Genomic DNA, 18,572 nt, shown 5'->3' on the forward strand with positions numbered 1-18,572 from the left:
AGAATGATCATTTTTATCAAGCTCAGTTCAGTAATTTCACTTAAATGACAATTAATAGGTAATTTTCATTGCCATTTAAGTGAAATTACTGAACTTAAATATACGAGCTTGATAAAAATGATCATTCTAGAAGAAATTTTCAGATGGCACTTAGAGGCTTTTGCATCTGAACTCTTCATATATATATATATATATATATATATATATATATATATATATATATATATATAAACAAAAATGAGTTACATCTTAGTGGTGTGAAACATTTTACGTAAAATTATATTATAAACATACTTGTATGGATTATATGAATAAAAATGTAGCCTATACAAATTCATTGCGCATGCAACACTAAAAAGATTCAGATGCTACAACACAATGGTAAGGTGTGACAGTAGAAATAGACTGTGTCTCAAAACCTAGTCAGCTGCCTACCAAGACAGCATTTTGGCCATCAAAGTCTCTTTCAAACCTAGACGGCATAGGATGGTAGTCAGCTTTTTAGCACTATGTTCTGAAACACAGACACAGCGTGTCCTCCGTTCCCTTCTCTGTCCACTAAGAGGCGCTGCCACACTCAGGAATCATCAGCTATTAGCGCTCCGTCACTGGACTGTACAGTGTCCTTCGTCCGCGCACAGAATATAATATTTAGATAGCTGCTGTTTATTACACTCGAAAAATATGTCTACTACGACCGGCGGCGGAGAGTTTGGCAACCCTCTGCGGAAATTTAAGCTGGTTTTCTTGGGCGAGCAAAGCGGTAAGTGTTCAGATATGTGAGACGTGGACGGAGAGATAACGTTAGACAGGCCAGGTGAAAGGATGCTCCAGAAGGATAGATGTTGCTACTAAATATACATGAAATAATGATTTGACAGTTTGGACTGATACGTTTGTCGACACGCACTTAAAATACACTAAATTTTACAGAAGACGTGTAGCATGTAGCATTGCACATCCTTACAGTAACGTTACACGAACTAACCTTATATACAAAAGATGTGAGATCCGAATATCAACTCCATTATGCTTTAATTGATAGATTATATGTATTTTCTGTCTTTCCTCTCAGTGTTTATGTATTCTTGAATGTAGACATCGAGGGAAACCATCAAGTCCTTGTATTAGCATGTTTGTGTTTTCTGTTCCTAGCCACAACAGAGATCTCCCATTTTAAAGGCCTTTTATATGTGATTGCATCCACCATTACTGTTTAACACATAAGATGCAAATGATATTATACTAGTACTGGATGTTAATTGTTTTCATCTGTAAAACAATACTGTCTGGTGTGAAAATGGTTGCTAACTGTTAGCATTTAGCATGTTTCTAGCTGACCGGCTGTGACAATCAAGATCGTGATATTATAAACCACATCAGGGATGTTTAACTGCCACATCATCCACGTCACATCCACGTTCTCGTTTCATAATGTCTGGATTTGACGCTAAAAAGCATTAGTCAGCTGTCGTGAAGGCGAGTTTTTGCACGTCTTCGCCTGTATTGATGCAGTGTGTTGCTGTGGAAAGCAGGACGGCGACACCCATGTTGCCAACACAGCGATCAGAGTTCAGGATCATCCTGCGCAGAGCAATGTATCCGTTCCCTTGACAGCATCTTTGACGTGCTACATTCAAACATGCTGTCTATGTAGGGATCACACTAGGTTTTGAGACGCACTCACTGTGAGGCCCTTATTTCTAATGCGTTGTTTTTCTTTTCCTCCACAGTGGGCAAAACTTCACTCATCACCAGGTTTATGTATGACAGCTTCGATAATACCTATCAGGTAACACCCCTGCTGTGATTGTTACAGCCCATGTTATGTTCGTGTGGCAGATGCTTACCATGTTACCTAAAACAACTTAATATCAAAGTATTATGGACTCTATGAAAGCTATCATGACGTCGGTTTGGTTACTTCCTTGAAGAAATAGTTCACTCACTAATGAATAGTGATGTCATGTTGATCCAGTCCTTTCTTTTTTCCATGGAACACATAAGGAGATACTCCGTAGAATAGTCACACTGCCATTGTCCGTACAACAAAAGCATATGATGGACAAAAGCTGTCTAACTCTGAAGTTACAGTTCAAAATACATTTTTGGCACACTAGCAAAGTTGAAATAATTTTTTTTTTTTACCAGCCATAAAATGTGTTTTACATTATTTTTATAAACAAGAAATATACTATTCAAGAGGTTTTAATATTTTTGAATGATGTCTTTTATACTCACCATGGCAGCATTTATTTGATCAAAAAAAGAAAAAGAAATTATTATTATAATTTCAATAACTGTTTTCTATTTTAATATACTTTATGATGTAATTTATTCCTGTGATGGAAAAGCTGAATTTTCAGCGTCTTTACTCCAGCCGTGTCACATGATCCTTCAGAAATCATTCTAATATGCTGATTTGATCCTCAAGAAAAATTTATTCTCAATAATAATGTTGTGCTGCTTAATATTTGTGTGGAAACCGTGATGCATTTTATTTTTCAGGATTTTAAGTAAAAAAAAACCACAGAATTTATTTGAAACAGAAATATTTTATATTTCTACTCAGACCATAATTTTTTTTATTAATACAAGTCCAGTCTCAATAACATTTATTTCACTTAGCAGTGCCCATTTTAACTTGCATTTGGTGTTTGTCGAGTGTTAATTTAGTTCATAGTTCTCTCAAATCTCGTTCACGTGTGTGCATCTGACGCACATTAGAACCAATGGCTTTTGGTGTCATTGAAATCAAATTTGATATAAAAGTATCTTGTTGCAGAAAGTTTGATTATGCACAAGAGCAAATTAGATTTTCAGTGAACAAGGATCAATTTTATTTTTTGACTTTATGAAAGGAAAAGATCAGTATGAAAATTCTGCAAAATATCTAATATTTTGTGTTCCACAGAAAATACAGTCAAAATAAATATTCCTTAAATGGTCTGTATTTTACAATGTTATTGTGCACTAAGTTAACTCATTGTTTCTCTCCATAGGCAACTATTGGTATAGACTTTCTGTCAAAAACCATGTACTTGGAAGACCGCACGGTAGGACGGAGATCAACATTTCTAGAATAATTCCCAAGGAGTCTCTGTGTGTCCAAGCCTGTTTTTAAAGCCTGATTTAGTTGAAATATTGACTATTAATGTTAGTACTAGTGTAATAGATGGTTTTGACACACACTGGCTCAAGTCATTCACACCTTGATGTTTTCTAATATCACCTGTAAGGTCTATAACGCCCTATTCGGACAGGACTAGTTTTCTAAACTACGTTTGAGTTACAATTCTTATCACCCCGCGTCTGTGACTCCATGTACCGATTCGGACGGAACTGAGATCTGTGTTTGTTACAGAGGTGGGAGTGTGTGTTTTCTAGACATGGGCATTACAGAAGGTCGCCTACTGTGCTACGTATGACGTATATTTTTTTTTAATGAATTACTTATTGATATAACTTTAAAATATTATTAAAAACTATTTAAATATAGTTCACATGCGTTTATTGAAGTGGCTGTTTATAATAAACCCACATAAGTGAGCAGAGACATCTAGACAAGTATCTTACAGTACATGACACTGATATTAAAATGGGCAGTCTTTACAGTTTTCACGATTTGGCTCTATTTATTTAATAATAATAAAATATGTGTCAGATAGCATCCATTTTAAAATGAAATGAAAGCATGTGAAAGATTGGTATGCAAACTAACTCGGGTAGGTTAAAAAACTAATGAGGAGAAGCATTAGTTGGCTATAATACTATCACAGACATTCGCATTCAGAAAGGATTAGATTTCTCAGTGGACCGTTGAGAGTTTGCCAAAAACAGTAGGTAATTTGCCCTGGAATTGTGTGAGAAAATACACAGACATGGCAGATTCAGGCAGGATTAAATTCACAAAGTATGCCTGTGTCTCTCTGACGCATTTCTCTAACGTCCAAATAGGGCTAGTCCACCAGGTGATTTCACTGTCTGTCACAGATTCATCACAGTTATCATTTGCGGAATTCCTTGCGCATGCTTGTAGCTCATCATCACACTTATGTCATTAGTTTGTCATTTATTTTGATTTCACCTTTTTAAGTTTGGTTGTGTCTTTGTCCACCTCACCCCACTCTCTTCCATGGCTGGGTGCTGAATGGGTCCCCATGCCTGTTGTGCTGCATGGACGGTCATAGATTCGGCTACAGCTGTGGGACACTGCTGGGCAGGAACGCTTCCGTAGCCTCATTCCCAGTTACATCAGAGACTCAGCAGCCGCAGTGGTGGTCTATGATATAGCAAGTATGTAGCTAGTGCTCCTGCTTCACCACATGGTGGGGTCAAGTTGGGTTCTGCTTGAGTAAATGGCACTCATGTAGCTTTATAAGTGTGCTGGTTTATTTGAGCGTTCCTGGTAAAGTTAAACAAAGTAAGATGAAAAAGATGAAAACCTGCTTTAACAATGTGAAGGGACCCAAAAATTTAAATTCTGTCATAATTTTCTCACCCTCATGTCATTCCAAACCTGTATAACTTTAATTATTCTGACATTTGAGATCATTTAATCAGATGGTATTCATTGTTCCTAAAACTATATTAAAATCAAATGCAGATAGGGCCTTTTCTGAAGCTGCTCCCCGATTATGGAGTTCTCTTCCACTGCATAATACATTTTCCCTGATATTGGATGTTTGAAGATGTGTTTTTTTAGTATGGCTTTTACACCTGAGCAGAGTTAATTTAGAGTTAGTTTATATTATTTAACTCATCTGCTGGAAAGCAGTTTTAGATATAATTTGTATTGTATTTTATTGTATTGGACACAAAATAAGATATTTAGGGGGGGGAAATTATTGGTGTTTTTTGTCCATACAATGTGTTGTTTTGGACCCCATTGACTTGTATTATATGGACAAATACAGTTAAAGCATTCTTCAAAATACATTAGTTTTTGTGTTCTGCAAAAGAAAGTCAGGTTTTAAGCAACATAAGGGTGAGTAAACGATAGCAAAATTATCTTTATGATTACAATTTGGGCTTTTACAAATATTTCAAAACCATAACGTGTTGATTTGCCTGAACTTGTCCAGCAATACTTGTGCATAAGGAGTGCCATTTGCAAAGCATCTTGCAGAAAGCAGCGTCATTCAGAGAGCAGGAATGGAGAAATGCCTTCAGATTCCTAAAACCTTGTGGTTATGATCTATAAGCACAGAAGCAAAAATCTGTAAATTCTGTAGGTGCATTTCTCCTTTTCCTTCATGTTTTGCTTCTTTGATGTTGTCCTTTTCGTCTAACCCTGCTCCCTTGCTCTATCCTCTCTTTATACTTTTTCTTTTCTCTGTTCTGCCTTTCTCTTTCCCCTGTTTTCTTTGCACACCACGGTTTGCTGGTCCATCAGGTTCGGCTCCAGCTATGGGACACTGCAGGCCAGGAGCGCTTCCGCAGCCTCATTCCCAGCTACATCCGAGACTCCACTATTGCTGTGGTGGTCTATGACATCACCAGTGAGTCTGAGCCTCACTCATTGGGTCAGCAGGGATCTATGCCCTTAGAGCACAGTTAGCACGATTCAGTCAGCAGCTGCTTCTAGGTCATGGCAGTTCATCTTAGTATGGTTGCTTGGGAACAATGCTGTTTTTATTATTTCATTCAGATTAAATGAAAAGTAGATCGAACGTGCTTCTCTCTTATCTGAGCACACACTGAGCATCGAAATTACCTGTGTTTTAACTTAACCGTCCTCTGTTTTGTTGAACTTCATTCTAACAGTCTGCTTGCACACTTTCTTCTAAGAAAGCTCGGCTTTGAAGTGAATCAAGTGTATTTTTGACCGCTGCCAAATTTGAATTTTGCAAATTGATTTTCAATGAATTAATCAATGAAATTAGTTCCTGCAGATCACAAGAGACATTTTTCCTCTGTAATAAGTCCATGCCTAACATTTGTCCTTCTGTTCTTCAGATCTCAACTCCTTCCAGCAAACCTCAAAGTGGATAGATGATGTCAGAACAGAGAGAGGAAGTGATGTCATTATCATGTTGGTTGGCAACAAGACAGACTTGGCTGATAAAAGGTACAGTAGTTTCGAGGAGTTTGATGAACACATCTTTTGTTCATCCCACGTTTTAAGCCCTTCACTATGTGTTATTTTTGTGTTCAGTTTTCTCTTTATTCATTTGAGTGTTATGTTGAATAATTTGTGCCATTGTTGCTTTTCTTTTCGGTCATATTTTCTCTTTGTTGATTTTATTTTTGATTTCCCATTACTACTTTTGTTTTTCATATCCATTCTAATTTGAACTGTGTCCACACCTCAACTATGGATTATGGCAGGCAAGTGTCAGTAGAGGCAGCAGAGAAAAAAGCCCGGGAACTGGGTGTGATGTACATAGAGACCAGCGCCAAAGCTGGTTATAACGTCAAACAGGTGGGTGACACGATACAGCTGTAGTGTAGACTTAAGCGTTCTAACTTATATAACAGAATCTGTGGCATATTGTCGATTTCCACAGAATATTTTTTGGAGACTGTCCTCACATTGTAAAAACAAGCTAAATACAGTAATACATCCTAGCAAAAAAATGTGCAACCCCTCAAATCAACATTTAAAATAGGCTAATATTGAGTATGATCGTAAAGGTGCGGAAATTTCGTGAGGAAAAAAGGTCCATTTTCAATAGTGTAGCATTGCATGGAGCCAAGCATCTTTCTATTGGTCAACACCACAAACTTGCGTGACAATCTTGAACCTGATATAAAATCTACATGGGGTGATTTTCACCTTCAATCGAAACTCAAAATTGTATGGATTCCAGTTTGACATTACCGAATTTCGAACGTGCATTTTTTGTAATAGAATCACATAGCAACCATGTCAGTTGTTAACTGATCAAGGATGCCACAAAGAAACATGGAAGGAATATGACATAACACCCAAAATTCAGCAGAAAGCTCTGCAGATTTTCATTGAATTAGAACACGTGTCATTCACAAAGATCTTTACATCTCCTACCTCTTGTGTGGCCTTTTGTTAAATATTTTGCCCTGTTGATTATACTTTCAGCTAACAATGTATGCCTCAGTTTAACATTTTCTAACATCTAAATCCATTCGGGTATCATTTGACTTCTTTCAAGTCAATACAGAAAATGTCAAAAGTCTTGGTCCGGCCATAACTATCTTACAAAGTCAAAATTATTGTCTGTGGGAAGTCAATCAGTTTGAAAGAATGCCACAGATACCGCATCTGTGGCATTCTTTCAAATTGATTGACTAAAGACAAAGGGATAGTTAACCCAAAATACTGAAATATCGGTCATAATTTATCGCCCTTGTTTCATTCCAAACATGTATAACCTTTTTTCTTCTTCCGTGGAACACAAAAGGAGACGTTTAGCAAAATGTCTTTTCACTATAGAGGGTATGCATTGACGTCACTTTCCCGCTGGAACGCCCCCTCGGCCGGACTGAGTGGCAAAAGAGCCTGCTTAATGACTGGATTTTAATAGGGGAAACTGCGAAAACGCTGCGAAATCAGTTTAAACTAAAGGTTGGACTCGATATAGTGTCCTTTACAACTTACCAAGTGATCAGTGGATATTGACATGCAACCAGGAATCGTGTTTCCTGACATTTATATGTGTCTGATTTTGACACTGGGAAAATACATAAAGCAAATTTGCCTGTGAATGCTTTATATAAATACAATATAGGTAGGTCTTAATCCGGGTGATCACTTATATCAATGTCATATATATCGTCATATTGTCCAGCCCTAGGACTTGTATAGTTTTTAGTCAGTGTTTATTTAAAAACATCCAATTAAGTTGTCAATACAATATATAACAATACAATATATAGGGTATGATTTTTACTCCCAAATTCAGCATACTGACACAAAATGATAACTGCAAATGCATGTTTGTCCAGTTGTTTCTATGAATTGCAGCGATCTGTTTGCTTCTCTTTTCGGTAGCTTTCGGCAGCCTGTTAAAATATACCTCAGATTTCTTGTCAAATATATTTCTACAGTCAATCTCAAATCTCTTTCCAGTTGTAGATGTGCTTTGTGTGTTTTTCGTGGCATTTACTCTGAAAGCCAATGTTTCGGCTCAGTCTTTCTGCCACTCAGTGGGCGTAACCGCGTTCACTCCGGCCAACGGTGATGTCACGTGCATACCCTCTATACTATAGAAGTGGATGGAAAAGAGAAGCTTGGACATTCTATGTAAATCTTTTTGTGTTCTGCAGAACAAAGTAAGTGAAACAGGCTTTGAATGACACAAGGGTGAGTAATTGATGACAGAATCTTCATTTCTGGATGAACTTTTTAAACTGAAAATAAACAAGGGATATTTCAGTGCCAATGACATTATCATCACTTCCCTTGATAGGGTGTTTATTTTTGTTGTAGATTGTCCTCAAGTTACAAATGTGTTCCATGTGAATGGCCCTTTAGTTGAACTGCAGTGCAGTGATCTCTTTTCAAAGTTACGATTTCAGCCATTTCTCAACTCTTCAACCTGTGTTGGGGTCCTATCAAAACACTAATCCCTCTTTTTTCCCTATTACTAATGTGAACTTCAGGCAGTCTCTGTCTCTGTCTCTTCTTCTTGATGCATTTCTTTTGTCTGTCTGTATTTCTTTCCTTTCCCCTCCCTGCTCCGGTCGAGCAGACAGATTACCACAGAGGAGGGCGAGCAGAGGGCTAAGGAACTGAATGTCATGTTCATTGAAACCAGCGCAAAGACTGGCTACAATGTCAAACAGGTAGAATCACGGAGAAATGAGGACGGCCAAGCCCCACCTTCCCTCCACCTCTCTATCTTCTGCTTTCTTTGGTTTCTATCTTTCCCCACCTCGCCCATCATTAGCCATTCTTCCCTCGCCTCACATTCACAGGTGTCCCTGTGCTATTATGCTGTTCTTTTGTGCGTTTTGTTTGCTTGAAGTGCTCCCCATGTACTGTGTCACAGATGTCCTTTGCATGTTGGCCAAGCATCGCTAGAATGATTTTTCTCTATGCGCTGTGTTTTAGCACCCCTTGTAATTCACAGACTCAATGTAGACATTTCATTGTGCATTGTGCTTTTTAATAGCAAATTGTATTGCTTTTAGTTTTCAGAATTAGTGGATCATGGTGTCTTTTTTTTGTCATCGGAAATTACCTCTTTTTTTTAACCTCTCTACCCATTGGGAGTTATAATTTCTTTTAAATAGGGGAGACTAGGGCTAGTTGCACATGAGGAAGTTGTCATAAGAGCCACTCTACCGTTCAAAAGTTTGGGGTTTCGAAAGAAAATAACACTTTTATTCAGCAAGAACACATTAAATTGATCAAAACAGGTGACCGTAAAAATGTTTGCAATTTTACAAAAGATTTCAAATAATTGCTGTTCTTTGAAAACAACGAATCACGGTTTCTTCACAAAATATTAAGCAGCACAACTGTTTTCAACATTGATAATACAGAATTTTAAAATCCTTTTTAGTTGGGTACCAGGGCATTCCAGGGAATGAGAAAAGCAGATGCTGCAGCAAAAGAGGCTTCATCTTCAGAGCTCAAAAAAATGCCCAATTCCACCATCAGAACTCAAACCTATTAGAAACACTTATATCCTCAATGGGATCAGTGTAATAGAAACAAACTTTACTAAATAAATCCTGTGGTTGGTGGAAACCGTTGTGTCCATTTTTTGGTGGCTTGAACTCTGTTTGGACTCTTTACTTATCAGTTGAAGACCAGATTTAGTTTTAGAATTTTTATGAAAGATAAACTTTAAAAAACATTTTACATGTATATAATATATAACTTTTATAAAAAATAATACGTTTTTGATCATTATGTTTTTAAAACTTGCATTTCAGTGTAATATTTTTGTAATACTGGTTGGGTGAGTAAAAAAAGAAATTCGAAGTTGCATATTTTATTGAGTTACATATTGTTATTTGTTTTACAATTTAATTACAATATCTGTTGGCCAAAACAAGAGTTTGAAATGTTTATTCTTTATTTTTGAGGTTTCATGATGTTTGTCCCTTTCATGAGGTTTTGTTGTATGTGTTTTGCTGTTTAAATGTACTTGAAAAGCCTATAATATAACTTACTCTATATATAGTATAACAATATGCCCAAAAAAATGTTGTCACAAAAGGTCAACGTGTGTTGACTGGAGTAAAACATGTTAGAACTAGCCCCAGTCTCCCCTACTAATAAGATAAATATTTTGTATTATATTAAACCTGCATTGATTTATCTACATGTGGCTAAAGCAGAGTTTTAAGTAATGAACTTTTTTTTCTCTCTCTAGCTGTTTCGTCGTGTGGCTGCAGCTTTGCCTGGAATGGATAGTACACCAGAGAAAAGCAAAGAGGACAGTATCCTTCACATGCACCTTAAATATGCCATCTCTCACATTAAAATGTCAGTCAGTTTGTCCACAACAGCCTGATAGCAGGAGATCGTAAGCATGTCTGCTTGTCTGCCAGCGTTTTCGTTTAACAGGAATGAATGAAAAGTGTAAAGACATGCTTATTCAAATGATCCAGTCTCTCAGTAACTGATCCTTGACAGAAACTTTCAGTGATCGACATCAAACTGGAGAAGCCTCCAGAGCTGCCCGTTACCGAGAGCAGCTGCTCGTGCTAGTAACCACCCTCGTCCCCCCACCAGGCCCTGCGTCCCCCTCACTCCACCCCCCTCACACACAAACAGCTTGCCTCTCAGTGGTCACTCGCTCCTCTCACGGCCCCGTGTCATGAGCGGAGAACCTTTTCTTTCTCTTCGACTCAGTGACTTTTCAGAGTAACCGTGTGGATGTGCTTTTACTCTGTATTAAAATGGATTCCAAAAATGCATATTATTAAAGAAAAAAGTCAAATCACAGCATAGATTAAATGCTAAAACCATTCAGATCCTCGTCTGTTCTGGCTGCATGGCATTATATGGGATTGCAGACTGACTCAAGCTCATATGCTCTTAAGTTTTCACACATCAGTGCCAACATAGTTGTTGTGAAGTTAACATGTTTCAGAGCTGGGGCTGATGTCATCATTTTTAGGCCTTTTTTGCCTTCTTTTTTAATTTCACTGGAGGAAGAACTTCTGGCTGTTACTGATTCATATAATTTTTTACACTATTATTTTGTTTGTGTTTTTTGGCAAAAGTTATTTAAAAGAAAGATACAGAACGAATCTCTTCGATTTTGTCGTGAAATGTCACCATGGACACAATATTCTGTATAATTGGATGCTTCCATGTTAAATATGGTATTAGGGACCAGGTATCATTTTAAAGTTGTTTTGTTTCAGGAAATATACATGTATGGACACAAAAATTAGCGACAAGCCTAATTCTGGACAGGCTAATTTTATACCGAAATCTTTGGAGGGTTGCATGGAAGTAGAATGTATTGAGCTGTGGGGGAAATAAATTGGATTTAACGTTCTTAGAAAAGGGAAAATTGCTATTTAATTTAGTTCAAATTCAAAACATAAGATATTTAATGACTTATCCACGACCGTAGTCACAAAACCTAACGTTAATTGTAAAAACGTGTATGTACTAACGCAACTATCGTAACGTCGCTCTGAGCTTGGATATGGAAAGCATCAGCAATTCACACTAATTCTGCTCATTTTCTGTCTTGTTTTTGCTGCGCAAGTGTAGGGACCGCATGCAGTTTAGAGACCGTTTAACACAAAATGCCTTGCTTGTTTGGTTGTCATGGTGCACCAAATCAGGCCACAGTGCTGTGGTTTGCTCGAGCCTATTAACATTGCATAGAGATAATGAGGTTTTGTTTAACAGGACATTTAGATTTCTTCCTTCAACACGGCTATCGCTTAGTGTACAGACACGTCTTGGTATTGCTCGTCGTAAGACTGTTGGTTTCATGTGTTTATTTATTATCTCACTAGTTAGTGATACAATGTGTTGTATGCTTGACGGGAATGGCAGTTAGCAATGTGTGGGAATCAAAGTTTGATGTATAATTTGCATTGCTGCCTGGCTACTGTATCACAAAGACCTAGTCGTGTCACAATCGTGCCACTATTAAAGACTTTCACGTCCCATCTGTAATGCTGGGTTTCAACAGTATAGCTTGAATGGGCTTTTATTTGCTGGAGAGGTATCACCGAGCCCCCCCAGCACCGTCGCTTTTCCTCTCGTTCAAATGTAAACCGACAAATCCTTTCATCATTAAGACTAAAAAAGGGCATCAAGTGTGTTTTAAACATTAACATTTACTATGGTTTGATATGTAGGAAATGAAATAAATAAGAGTGAAAACCCTCCTGAACAGCTCTATCACGTGTCACTCACTGAATACTCAGCTGTGTGCTATTCTGAAGTGTGTTGGTCTGTTTGAAATACGCTGTCTACTAGTGTTTAGCTAAGTTTGTGTGACAAAGTACTATTATTATATGCTGTAAAAAATGGACGGTTAAAGAGACACCAAAATGTATCACATGAATAAAAGATATTTCACCAGATTTGCTGTTTGTCCTGCTTCTGGTTCCTGTATATAGGCCTGTACACAGTGTTGAGTATTAGAAACAGACTTGATGCATAATATAATTACATTACCCAATCATTATATACAGTAGCCTAACTTTCGTGGATTACTTGATCACACCTATTTGCAATGGCAACAAATTAATATGTAGGCTAATTTACTAGACACCAGGCCTTTTAAATGTTCACGTATATATTAAACATGTTAATAATATACAAAAAAAATACAAGCTAATAAAATAAATATATATATATAGTTAATATATAGAATTAATATGAGAAATCTTCATAAATAAAAAAGTTTAAATTGCAGATAGTGTGTTATGTCTGTGATACTGATTATTGTCCTGTGGTAAACTGAGACCAGTATTCTGTTTATATAAGAATATTTATGTATACTGCATAGTAAGCAAAAGGTTAAATAATCTTATTAAAGGGTTTCATGTTTTTAAACTCGTAAGTTCTCTTTGGTCCACTGTTGGTACCATAGTCCACAACACAAAGAACAGAAACCGCTATGAAATTCAGTTTCTTATTAATGGCACATTGCACAAGCCTGTTGAATGTTGTTCCAGTGGAGGTGATTTGAAGAAAGGTTTCGGTCGTGAACTAGAGGCGGAGTTCACAGAATCACAGCTCGTCTTGGGATTCCGTTATGAATTAACCATGCATATCAATGCAGTAGCAGAGAGAGACCACTGGACCCGCACCCGAATGACCAATCAATATGGGCGGTCCGACACACCCAGTTTGCGCCAGTTTGTCAACAGTTCTCACTTGAGTACATAAACGCCATTGGGTATAAATCAAGATAATGTCAGTGTGCTAAATCACTGTTGTTCAGAGCTGACATACTATAGCTGCGCACCTTGCAGTGTTGTAATACACCTGTTCTACTCCCGGAAGTGGTGACGCGATTTTTCCACGCGCAAGCGTTGACGCCAGGTGAGGATTGGAATTTGTGAGAAAAATCTTGTCGAGCTTGAAATTTTAATCTGTGACTACAATAACACACCACATTATACTTAGCGAGCAGAGCAAAGTTATTGAGCCTCGGTACAAGATCTGTTTCTCGCTGTGGAAATTATTGTTTCAGTTATGTCTCGCGGTTCGGGAATCATTCCAGATGAATTAATGTTTAATGAGTTCAAAAGACAATGCTTGTCCACCGAGAATTGGCTCAACAAGTATAATAAGAATGACATGGAGGTATGGGTCGAGGGGCCCCCTTTATCTACTTCTTCAAGCAACAAAGTGAACGTATCCAAAGTCCACAAAATCAAGGTAAGATGTTTGCCTACATTTAGCCTAACTACTATGATGTATGACAATATTTTGTTTTGATTTGTCTTTAAAAGTTATGGTGTCAATGTTACCTTTTTAAATTAATTTAAACCAGTGGTTTCAAACTTTACAGCAGGGCCCCCAACCCACTGTTCAGGGGCATATATTGTTCCTAATAAAAGTCATTATAAAGAGTTTATATATATAACCCTTTATAATGACTTTTATTAGGAACATTAATTTTATTACATCATGAAATGCTTAATGGGTCATTGGTTAGACATGATTTAATGGTAGTTATGAAAATGTAGCTACTTTGTTTACATATGGACCCCCAGTAGATCACAATCTCTTTTTCTCTCTCTCTCTATTACATTTCAGTTTAATTTACATGTCCAGTCCTGTGTGTACTGCTGTCATAACAACACTAATGCAAATGCATCTGTTTCCAATACAGTGTAGAATGAACATAAAGGATGTATCGGCTGCTACCATGTATGACGTGCTTCATGACAGTCAGTACCGAAAGTCATGGGATCCTACGATGCTTGAGAGTTTTGACATCGCTCGCCTGGCTCCCAATGCTGATGTGGGCTACTATTCCTGTGAGTCACGTAATCTTTTAAATCTCTGTCCATTTTTAAGACCTCTTTCATGTCTTATGGTTATTCTGGTAATTCTTTGGGGCTTTTGTTCGTAGTTCACCTAACAATGTGATTGCTTCAGTGCAGGGCTGAAGATAAGCCTCCTGGGACCATGTTTTTGTGTGTATTTAGGCAGTGAAGTTGCGTTTGTTAATGGGCCTATATGTCATACAAATATTTTTTCCCCTCCTTTATTCACAGGGCTTTGTCCGAAACCATTGAAGAACAGAGATGTGGTGACCCTGCGCTCATGGCAGGCGTCTGAAAATGAGTATGTGATCATTAACTTCTCAGTGAAACATCCGGTACGTCTTTTATTTACTTACACCTGCTATTAATGAATATCTAGATAAAGCAAGACACCTTGAAATATCAGATTTTCTTAAAGGTAGAATGTTATGTCAAATGGAATTGCAAAAATAATTACTGTTTTCAAGTTTTCGCTCATCCAAATTCACATCATTGTAGGAGACAATATTTTAACATTGAACATTATTCTCATTATTTTATAATAATAAATAATACAATGTATTACTACACCAATTTAAAAATTATACAAATACTGTAATAAAGCTTTGCTTTCATTTTAGAAATATCCCCCACGAAAGGATCTGGTGAGGGCCGTTTCCCTTCTGACGGGTTACCTGTTCAAACCAACAGGGCCCAACAGCTGCACTTTCACATACCTCTCACAGGCTGATCCCAGAGGTATGAACCGATTCACTCCCATCATTCATTTACTTTGGAAGACTTTCATTTGTTGCTGTTTTATAACCATTTTTTATTTATTTTTATCTTTTAGGGTCTCTTCCAAAGTGGGTTGTCAACAAAGCATCTCAGGTCCTGGCTCCAAAAGTAAGTGAACATGTTTATTCTCTTACTGCTGTTTCTGTCGTTTATACTCTTTGAGGATGCTAGTATCTTTGTATGTGGGTCTGTCTTTAAGGATTGTAAAATCAGAATTGTTACTATGGTAACCTACTGGAATATCTTGTTCTGAAGACGCTCACGCAGCACTTGCTGTGCCAAAGTGAAACTCGTTTATCTTGTTCGGTCTGTAGGCTGCATGACTACAGTCATTATTTTCATTTTACAGAAGAGTGCATCACTTAGGCTAAATCTCTTCTCTTTATTAATCATTTGTGATTATGAATGACACAGTTAGACTTTAGTTTTTAGAAACGCCTCTAATAATGCTTAAGCCCTCATCAAGTGTTCAGATTGATATCTAAAGATAACTATGGTGAAGATGTTCTTCTGATTGAGAACAAGAAGTCAGTCTTGTTTTAAATTGTCTTTTTTTGCTGTTGGTTTCATAGTTTTGTATGGAATTACAGCATGTGACAGGGCTGTTTGCAGTGTAACCAGACGGTATCTCTGTCCAAAGGGCACACTGATAACATAGTCTATACATCACACTTTGTGTGTTATACACTATTATTGAAAACTGAGGTGTTTGTCTTTCCACTGATCATTAATCAGGTTTACGATTTGATTAACACACACACACACACACGTTTGTGAAAAGTCTCTAATGCTCATCAAGGCTGCATTTATTTGATAATACAGTAAAATTCTAAAATATTAGAGTTTAATAAACGGTTTTCTATTTTAAGATATTTTTCATGTAATTGCTGTGATGGCAAAGCTGAATTTTCAGCATCATTACTCCAGTCGTCAGTGTCACATGATCCTTTAGAAATTAAAATAGCCCCACATCATCACATAGCATTCACCATACCTAGAGATTGGCATGGGGTACTTTCCATAAGATCATCTCTCAATGCAAATCAAACTAGCTATTAGGCTAACTGAAATAAAACCATGCCAATCTCTAGGTATGGTGAAGGCTATGTGATGATGTGGGGCTATTTTAATTCCAAAGGCCAAGGGAACTTTATCAGGATGCATAGTATCCTAAAAACAAAATAAAAAAAAATACTTAAAAATAAAAATCTGCCTGCCTCTATGGGAATTTAACATAGGGGTGTACTCACTTATGCACCATGTATTTTAAGGAAGAACATTTATTTATTTACGATACATTATTCATTCACAAAGAAAATTGGTGTCCTTAAAGGTTGGATTTTTCCTAATTTTTTAAATTAAGGCATTAAGTTCAATTTCCAAAATATGATTTTTTATTCCTCTTTTTAGTCAACTTTAGCATGGGTGTATTCACTTATGCATTGCACTGTATATATATATATATATATATACACACACACACACACACACACACACACACACACACACACACACACACACACACACACACACACACACACACACACACACACCATGTGTGTTTCCATGGTGCAACCCTATTACGTGTCTAAAAGGAGGATGCTGATGATTTTATTTTGATTATTTGTGTTTAAGTGGTTTGTTTCCTTTTTATTAAGACTGTTTGACAAAATAACAAAGCCCATTACCTTTAGTTCAGAAGTCAGAGTTTATAGGCAGTATTGCACGCACACTGATACTTTGTGCTGCCAAAAATTCTGAAGACCCAGAGAGACACCAGAAACACTGTTTATTAATAACTATGCTTGAGCAAAAACACTTGCTGCAATCGGAGTCCTTGCACAGCCTGAAAATGAGGTAAAACTGGATTCCAGTTCATTGTTTGGGTTACACAAGACTGAAAAAAAGTTGCGCAACTTTCGTTGAAACTCATGCCACTCCTTCACCTTTTTCTGTCATTCCACAGGTCTTAAGAAGCGTTCATAAAGCCGGTCAGAGCTACTCTGCGTGGAAAGCAGCAAATTCTCCGGATCATAAGCCGTGGCTGTACCCCATACAGAGTGAACTGCCCATGATGGATCCAGCAGAGCTGTCCATCCAGCACGGAGACTCGCTCGAGAACGTGGACGAGAGCTCATCCAGGGATGTTCAAGAGAATGAAGACAGCAGCTAAAACGGCTCAATGAAAAGGTCCACGTCACAGAATCAGTGTCTTACCTCTTACCCCACTTATAGCCAGTTGACGTCAACATTCCTCCCTCCCGCTCACAGAGTAAGAGTTTACAATTGCTATGCTACACATTCCTTTATTGACGTCTGGGTTTCTTAGGGCATCGCACGTGACATGATGCTTACTTGAACAAGGGAAAATTCTTTATACTATGCAGCTCTACTACTCAATTTAATTTAAAATCCTTTTGAAGGTGGTTCATTCTTAAATGAGACCTTTTTTTTTGACCTGTAATTTATTACTAAATGGTTATGATGAAGCTACACCTAAATGATTGTATTGACATGCAGGTGAATAGATTGTTTTTCTTTATGAATATGGTCAAGCATGTTTAATCATTATTTTAAATCTCCATGGTAGGGGATAGGTTCCTTGCGATGTCATCCTTTTTATGTTTGTGTAATTGTGTCTGTGCTTTTTCAAAGAGCTGTGTCTGTATTGGCATGTGTGTGTGAACCATGGGAGAAAACCTGTGTAATGGCCCTGTAATATGACCAAAGCAGTCCAAGACACAAAGTGGTATTACCTCAAGATTTATTACTTGAAGTGGTATAGTTCATTTGCCTGTAACAGGCAGAGGAAAACAGAAGGCAGAGAAATGAGCTGTTCTGTACTTCTCAAATATGTGTTTGGCCCTTGAACATGAAAGAAAAAGGCATGTTAACAACGAGATACCAGTGGATCCATGCAAAGACATTTGCACTATAAATGGCAGTTACCCAGATTTATGACATGATATTTTTCTTTCTGAGGATGGATGGATGGATATGAAAACTTCTTTGAGAACTTGAATTTCATGTATATGAAGTCCTAACTCACTAAAGGGTAATAAAGTTTTATACTTTTAAAATTTTAAATAAATTATGGTCAAAATATCTTTTGAAGACCGTTTCTTTTATTTCGTCCAAAACGAATGTTGCATTTTGGTAGGTTTATATTTGCATATAAACTGCCTTCTGTTCCATTGAGCTCGTGACACAGTAAAAGGTAAACTTAAATTTTGTGTTATAAAATAATGTAATTCAAAACATTTGTTGAATTTTAATAAGACTTAATATTTATAGTACCACTAGTTGATGCAATATATTAACATTTAGCCACACTACTTATAACTGTAGTTACCAAATCTGAGAATGTATTCATTTTACACACA

At 37.1% G+C, this 18,572-nt stretch overlaps 2 protein-coding genes across 7 annotated transcripts; both read left to right on the top strand.

The window, feature by feature from the left end:
• The first annotated feature begins 553 nt into the window (after positions 1-553).
• On the top strand, positions 554-12,492 carry rab41 (RAB41, member RAS oncogene family). 6 transcript variants are annotated; one of them, XR_014608691.1, is made up of 9 exons: positions 565-763; positions 1,734-1,792; positions 3,003-3,056; positions 4,191-4,296; positions 5,959-6,070; positions 6,331-6,424; positions 8,673-8,766; positions 10,308-10,374; positions 10,581-12,492. XR_014608691.1 is itself a non-coding variant. In XM_084132629.1 (8 exons), the coding sequence occupies exons 1-8, from the start codon at positions 685-687 to the stop codon at positions 10,643-10,645; spliced, it is 636 nt and encodes a 211-aa protein (XP_083988755.1). In that variant the 5' UTR covers positions 554-684; the 3' UTR covers positions 10,646-12,492. The 6 variants fall into 6 exon arrangements, 4 of the variants coding, with proteins under 4 accessions (XP_083988755.1, XP_083988757.1, XP_083988756.1 ...); XR_014608692.1 differs by lacking the exon at positions 4,191-4,296 and adding an exon at positions 5,396-5,501; XM_084132629.1 differs by lacking the exon at positions 8,673-8,766 and having other exon boundaries at positions 554-763.
• Positions 12,493-13,289: 797 nt separating this feature from the next.
• Positions 13,290-18,292, top strand: stard14 (START domain containing 14). The gene is made up of 7 exons (XM_084132701.1): positions 13,290-13,459; positions 13,611-13,798; positions 14,256-14,403; positions 14,644-14,747; positions 15,033-15,150; positions 15,245-15,297; positions 17,156-18,292. Exons 2-7 carry the CDS (start codon positions 13,613-13,615, stop codon positions 17,360-17,362), a joined length of 816 nt encoding a protein of 271 aa, XP_083988827.1. The 5' UTR covers positions 13,290-13,459; positions 13,611-13,612; the 3' UTR covers positions 17,363-18,292.
• The last annotated feature ends 280 nt before the right edge of the window (positions 18,293-18,572 follow it).

The sequence above is a fragment of the Abramis brama genome (genome assembly GCF_963993115.1).
Source record: "Abramis brama genome assembly, chromosome: 13".
Lineage (NCBI taxonomy): Eukaryota > Metazoa > Chordata > Actinopteri > Cypriniformes > Leuciscidae > Abramis > Abramis brama.

Bases quoted from the DNA above. Each gene is read 5' to 3' on its own strand.
- rab41 (XM_084132629.1), top strand. From the start codon at position 685: ATGTCTACTACGACCGGCGGCGGAGAGTTTGGCAACCCTCTGCGGAAA. The intron at 3,057-4,190 runs GTAGGACGGAGA...GGACGGTCATAG, and splicing joins TGTACTTGGAAGACCGCACG to ATTCGGCTACAGCTGTGGGA. The intron at 10,375-10,580 runs GTATCCTTCACA...AGAAACTTTCAG, and splicing joins AGAGAAAAGCAAAGAGGACA to TGATCGACATCAAACTGGAG.
- stard14 (XM_084132701.1), top strand. From the start codon at position 13,613: ATGTCTCGCGGTTCGGGAATCATTCCAGATGAATTAATGTTTAATGAG. The intron at 14,404-14,643 runs GTGAGTCACGTA...CTTTATTCACAG, and splicing joins TGATGTGGGCTACTATTCCT to GGCTTTGTCCGAAACCATTG. The intron at 15,298-17,155 runs GTAAGTGAACAT...GTCATTCCACAG, and splicing joins CTCAGGTCCTGGCTCCAAAA to GTCTTAAGAAGCGTTCATAA.